The following is a 7,055-nucleotide window of genomic DNA, read 5'->3' on the forward strand; positions in this document are numbered from 1 at the left end:
CTGAGAAAAAAGTCAGAATTCTGAGATTAAAGTCAGAATTCTGAGAAAAAAGTCAGAATTCTGACTTTAATCTCAGAATTCTGACTTTTTTCTCAGAATTCTGACTTTAATCTCAGAATTCTGACTTTTTTCTCAGAATTCTGACTTTAATCTCAGAATTCTGAGATTAAAGTCAGAATTGTTTTTTTTTTCCAGTGGCCCTAATCCTCTTCCGTAATTAACAGATGATTTAGATGAACTGATGTAAATTAAACATAAAAGGTATCATGTCTGAATAAGGAACATAAGGATCATTTTGATCTTTTTTCATTGCTTTCTCACTTTTGGCATTACATAATCTTTAGTTGCCATCACACACAAGAAGGCTGAAACAGAGTTAGATTAAGCATGCAAAGCTGAAAATACACATATACACATAAATGTGGGATTTGTGTTTGTTTGTTTTGGGAGTTTTTTGCAGTTCTTCTCATGAGACATTTCTATAACTGACAAATGATGTGGACATTGAGAGAACATTCATGTGTCACTTGCCAGGAACCGTTTTCTGACAGCATTGTGCAGCCTGTATCCTCAATGGATTTGTCTGGCTGCCCTTCTCCCCAATTTTTAAAGGTCAAAGGTTGATTTTTCATGTCAGTTTTAAACTCCCCCTCAGCTTTTTTATTGTTCACATTGATCCAGGCTTTGGCTCTGAATTTGCCATGAACTTGAGTCAGTGCGTTGTTCTCCTCCGCGTTCTGTGGCAACGCCAGCTCTAAACCACGTTGGCTGCAAAACACTACAGCCTCTGAGAAACTGCCTCTGTGCTTGTTGGAGACAAAGTATTTTTGATCAACTATTTGGACAAAATCATAGTTTACAGCTGAAAAAAAGCACAGAAAAGTAAAATTAGAAAAAAGACATTTACTTCAGAATCAGAATCAGAATCAGAATACTTTATTGATCCCTGGGGGAAATTATTTTTTGTTACAGTGCTCCATTTTAAACCATTTAAACCAATTACTTGTAGGCAATCTTAAGGATATGTTTTCTGGCAAAATAATTGTTGCCTTTTCTAAAGCTTATCTAAAGATTCTTATTCAGTTAAATTTTATTTTACTAATATACCATGAATTGTCTCAAAAAAGAAACTTGGATTTTGAAGTAAAACCTCTAAATATGAGAATTTTATTAATGTTAATCAATAATATGTTCTTTACAGCTACTGCATTGGCATTGGAAAATTATTTTGTTACTGTTTATCAATATAGTTTTTACAGTGTTGACTTCAGGTTATTATTGTTGCAAACTGGTGGTATTTTAATAAAATAAAATTAAAAACTGACTATGTAGTCTTTTCTTTATCAATTTAAAGAATGCTGTTTATTATACTATTATTGATTACAATAGTGATGTGACCTCTTAGCTTCATTCAGTGACAGCAAATCTTTGCGTTAATCTGAACAAAATAATACAAATAGGCATCAATTTGAGTCCTGACTACAGCTGCTGGTCATCTGCAAGCTACTTTGCAACCCACTACCACACCAGTCCCTTCTGTGGCTGACAACAACATCTTGACTATTGTTACTTATGTCTGGTTTGCTTTAAATTGTAGGTGGGGGTGGTCTTAATACAGTTTTCTCCATTGAAGAGTCTTGTGTATGTAATAGTGATGCCAAACTCCCCAGAACAGAGATATACCATCAAATTTAAAATACAGCAGAAAGAAATAACAGCTGTCTGTTATGCTATAAAATAGCAGTTATGTATTTGAAACAAATGAATATGGATAAGATACTTACCAAGTTTAAACTTGGCAATTCTCTTCATTAGCTTTTCAGTGTCGCTTTGAAAAGAGCCAATAGGATCTGGACAAAACACATTAGAGTTAACAAAGTGTGTATTTATTCATTTGCATATTTAGTTATCTGTCTTTTTCCACGTCTCTCAAAACTGTAAAATAATTATGAAAACATAAGGGACATCTCACAATACAATGCATCTGGTGCTAAACCTGGTTCAGTATATACTAAAAGTTTTGTCTGCATAAAGGTTTTGTCATGGAGTCCCGGGACTCAGTGATTTTGGGTTTGGTGTATTATTATTATTATTATTATTATTATTATTATTATTATTATTATTATTATTATTATTATTATCATTTGTGATCTTCTAGCTTTGGGATTATTTGTGTTCTGGTGCTGGGATTCTGGGTTGGTGCTCCCTCTGTTGGTCCCTGGTGTTAGTCTTTCCTCTGTCTCGTCAGGTTAATCAGGTCCAGCTGTGTCTCCCACCTGTGTATGTGTGATTTCCCAGTGTCCCTCTGTGTGTTTTTATGTTGTGTAAACTCATGTACTCATGACTGGTCCGTCTGTGTTCGTCTCCTGGAAAACTGTCTGTGAATCCACTGTGTCCTCTCCCTGCTGTCCCCCTTCGTGTTCAGGATTGCTGTTAAATTACATTTCTCCCAGTTTATGGTAAATGGCCTGCATTTGTATAGCGCTTTTCTAGTCCCTAAGGACCCCAAAGCGCTTCACACTACATTCAGTCATTCATCCATTCACACACACATTCACACACTGGCACTTCACACTTAGATTACCCTTAGTTCTGTTTTTGTAATGCCGTCTTTGTGTTTGCCTTTTGCAATAAACCTCCCTCACAACTCAGTAAGTGCCTGCATTTTGAGTCCTCTTTGTGGGATGTGTGGGAGCTGCAGCCCTGACAGGTTTACCAGACATACTTTGTATTAGATGGGACCTTGACTTCCCTAATAAGCTAAACCATAGTGAATTGTGATTCAACTCCCAAAACCATTATCCTTTCAGAAACCTAACCAATTAAGTTTAGAGACCAAACCTAGAGAAAAACTGAGAAAGTAAAATTAAAACTAAAACAAAAGAAAGATCAAATATAAGGAGAAAAAATGGTCTCAAAATGGAGTCAAGACAAACACCACCAACCTTCTTTGTTTTTAAGATTTTTGGTTTTCACTAGAAACTTAAAAGAGCATATTTTATGGGAATGTAGTTTTCGTGTGTTGTATATTTATGGTTAAACTGCTATTAGTTGTTCCCTTATTCACAAGTTGTCAACACAGTAGGTAGCCCTGCATGTTTTTGCCTTAGATGCCCTCCCTGACACAACCCCAAAGGGTTTTAAGTTTCACAGGATTGAATTCAGATATGACTTGTTAGGTAAATGTATAAACCACAACACCATAGAGCCACTATTAAAGTGTGTGTCTGTGAAGTTCCCTCTGGGATCAATAAAGTTATTCTTATGTTCTAACCTCGTCCACACATTATAATAGTTCCAGGTAGGCCAGGCAGTCCAGGTTTTCCCCTTGGTCCATTAGGTCCTGGAAATCCACGTGGTCCTAGAGGCCCTCTAGCCCCTAAAGTGAAGATATAAACACATCAAATAAGATGTGAAGTTCATACCAATGTTTCCAGTTTCTGGTTTTCCAGAGAAAAAAACTTTACCCTGTTGTTGTTTATAAATGTCGTCCATATAAGGTGGGGAAAATGATCATGTACACAACACAACAATGTGAAAAAATCCATGTTGGAGTCAAATTGTTAAATGTTGCCAATATTGTACTTAAATTTGTAAGTCTTGATTCAAACTATGTGATCAAACGTTACAAGGATTTTTTCCCCCTTAATAATAAACCCCTTTATTAAGAAACTGCATTTTGTATTTACTTGTTTTATCTTTGTCTAATATTCAAATTTGTTTGATGATCAGGAACATTTAAGTGTGACAAACATACAAAAAAAATATGAAATCAGGAACGCGGCAAACACTTTTTCAAACCAGTGTAGCTCTTACGCTAAGGAAGTTATGAGGGCTTACTTTTTCCCAAATATATTGTAGATATATTGATCCAGAACGTGGGCCAAATTCAAATCCGAACACATCACCACTTACTGTCACGGTCCTGGCTCGGTGACCCAGTGTTTTGTGTTGTTTATTATTAGAAGTCTGTTTTTTGTAATGTTTTTGAGGCTTCCCATGTTATTATATTTAGCTTCACCCAGTTTAGGTTTTTATAGCATTTTTAGTTCTTCCCTTCATTAGTTGTTTTGCAGTCTTTTGTAGAGCCTCTAATAAAGGCTGGCTTTCAGTTTAAAAGTTCTCTTGCATCTGTGTCTGCGTTTGAGTCCACATTATCTTATCTCCAGTTCGAACACACCTGGGGCACACATGACAACAGAATCTAACTGAAAGAAACCTACATACATAACATACACAACACAAGTGACTATAGCAATAAACTAGGAAACTAACACTGACATGGAGACTGAGACACACAAACTTGACGTAGACAAGGGAAAATTACATGGAGACATGACTGACAGGGTAAACAAGGCAAACTACAGAGACAGGGCACAGAGGGACCAAAGAGACACGGGCACTCAACTGTGGAGAAAGAAGGTGAATAAACATGGAAGCAAGACCGACAACATACACGGGACACTAGGGAAGACACACAGATGCTAGACTAAGAAAACCTGGGCTCAAAAGCGAACAAAGAACTAAGAACTAAACGCATAAATAATTAAAATAGGAAGCACTGGGAAATACTAGACACAAAAGACTAAACAATGTAGAACTATAAAGAAATCACATAAACCTCAAAACAACATTCAACAGTCCAAAATCAAAAAAGCACTGGGTCAAATACCCAGAACCATGTGAGGCACAAATATGTTAGACCATGAAGTAATTTCCAGGAAAATCTGTTTGTTTTTTAATTGAAGTATTTGTTGAACTACTGCTTACCGCAACTTACTGCATTTGGAATTAAAAAAAAAACCAAAAAAAAAAAACAGATCATTGCTTGAAAATGTATTGTGCAGTTTATTTAGGTTTTTTGGTGGAAAAGAATCATACTGATAATGTAAAATTTTTAAAAACCTATAAAAAGTCCTGTACAATACACTTGGCATTATGGGGTTAAAAATAACCCTCCCTGAGAGTGTATTTGGGGGGATGTTTATCACACTCACCAGGTTCTCCTTTCAAGCCTTTCTGTCCTTGTTTTCCAGGTTCTCCATATGCCCCGGGTTCTCCAGGTGACCCAGGTGGGCCTTTAGGACCAGGAGGACCAAAAAGCTGACTGTAGCCCACAGGAACCATGAGGCAGAAGGTTATGACAAAAACAAATGGCTTCATCTTCTTTATGCAACTCTGAAATGTGACATATTGGAAATTATTTTCTAATGAAAATCTTCTTCAATTTTTATGATAATTTAAATAAATGAAATCAAAGAAAAATAACAGTTTGTTTGGTTGCAGGTTGTCAGCTGAATAGAAAAAACTGTACTTTTTAGAGACAAATACTCACAGTTTAAATGACGAATGATATGGATGTGATCCTTCTTTGCAGCTTCCAAACAGAAGTGGCAAAGAAAAAAGTCAAAGTCAGATATATAAGACATCCAGCCCAGCTATAATGAGAGACAGGTGAAAAAAAACAGAGTCTGCCTCTGGTGTCATAATCGAGAGTTCACTTACAACCGATGCCTTTTAAAAGCTTTTCCTTCCACTCACAAAAGGCAAACCACTGTGATCAGTCAAACATGAATAATCAAAAGGCCTGCATTCCTAGATCTGAAATATAGCAGGGTTTAGATTAAAGATAAATAGAATCTGATCAGTAATGTTGGTTCGGTATTGGTGAAAGATTTTCTTATTTACAGTTTATGTTAGTGTTCTGATCATAATTCCAATTGACATTTAGTAAATATGATCAAGCAGTAATTTCACAGTTATTAGAAAGGATAGCCAGATGCAGATGATGTAATTTTTTTAAACTGAATTTTTATAAATGTAAATTGCAAAGTTATTCAGTTATGTTAGTGTCAAATTGTATTAAAATGAAAATAAAATAGAAACTCACCATTATACGTAAGTAGTTATCGTCTAGTTGTGCTGCTTCATGTACAGCTTTAAAACAATTTCAGAACCCAAAGTCAAAAATATCTGACACTCTTTGGAGAGGAAATAAAAACCAGGTGAGTATTTTGTGTGTATTCTGTGTTGGACACAGAAAAGAGGGGGAGCATGAGGCCCAAAGCCTGCCTCTTTTTAGCTAAAACACTCTGAGAAAGACAAATATGTGTATCATAAAACAAATTGTAGTTCAAACTTTACTATTTTATTATATTAAACCACAAAGAACACAGACTTATCTTTGATGAAACATGTATTTTACATAACTGTATAGGTTCAGGTCATGGTAATCTGAGGAGCTTGGAAAGAAAAACCATACGACTGTTTTAAATTTCTTGAAGACATTTTGTCTCTCATCCAAGAAGCTTCATTAAGTCTGAGACCAAATGGTGGAGACTCCCAGGATTTTAAGCGCTAGTGGGAGTTTTCCTTCAAGAAGGTTGTTGAGCCATTATTGATCATGTTCCTCATCACGTGTGCCAAGGTTTGAAAAAGAGTGTGGGTCATTATTACCAGAGTTTTCAGTTGAAACCACTGTGAAACCTTGCCTCACCCTATCATGTGACTTACTGAGATCAACTGACACAAGATGTGAGTGGGCATTAAGGCACCTGAGAAGGGATCTCAAAACTGGATTATAGATGATAGACAGTTGGTGTCTGTGACACAAAGGACCCGGAAGTACACACTGTTAACAGGCTGGTTACATTTTATTTGCAACTTTTTAAATAATTCTGATCAGCTTTCAGCTGACATGTTCATGGTGCAGCCTTTTTCTCTCCTGTCGCAGCTGGTAACTGAAATAGCACGACTGATCACACCAACCAGTCCCAGCTGGTCTGCCACCCTTCTGGCACTGCTCACCGGACACACTGCCCTACCAGTCCTTTGCAGCAGAGCTGCAGACCACACCCCTGCCACATACCTCCAGCACCCAACTAAGGCCAGAGAGCCATCCGGGCGACCCTACCACCCACGAGAGGGAGAGGAAATCAGCCATGACCACCTTGAAATGAAAAGACTGGAGAGCGAGATACCACTGGGTGATTAAGTAGATCCCAGTGGGGATTCAAGATGGTGTCTGTGTGTGTGGCTTGCCATCAGCTGTTACC

At 36.9% G+C, this 7,055-nt stretch overlaps 1 protein-coding gene across 1 annotated transcript; it reads right to left on the reverse strand.

Moving 5' to 3' along the window:
• Nucleotides 1-479: 479 nt before the first annotated feature.
• On the reverse strand, nt 480-5,470 carry LOC146704943 (mannose-binding protein C-like). Its single transcript, XM_085465155.1, has 5 exons — nt 5,336-5,470; nt 4,998-5,178; nt 3,275-3,379; nt 1,785-1,850; nt 480-862 (listed from the first exon to the last, which is right to left on the reverse strand). The coding sequence occupies exons 2-5, from the start codon at nt 5,161-5,163 to the stop codon at nt 480-482; spliced, it is 720 nt and encodes a 239-aa protein (XP_085321281.1). The 5' UTR covers nt 5,164-5,178; nt 5,336-5,470.
• Nucleotides 5,471-7,055: the final 1,585 nt, after the last annotated feature.

Source organism: Copadichromis virginalis, linkage group LG7, assembly GCF_057382275.1.
Source record: "Copadichromis virginalis isolate Kocher_CV1m ecotype Utaka linkage group LG7, C_Virginalis_male_GT1.1, whole genome shotgun sequence".
In the NCBI taxonomy this organism is placed as follows: domain Eukaryota; kingdom Metazoa; phylum Chordata; class Actinopteri; order Cichliformes; family Cichlidae; genus Copadichromis; species Copadichromis virginalis.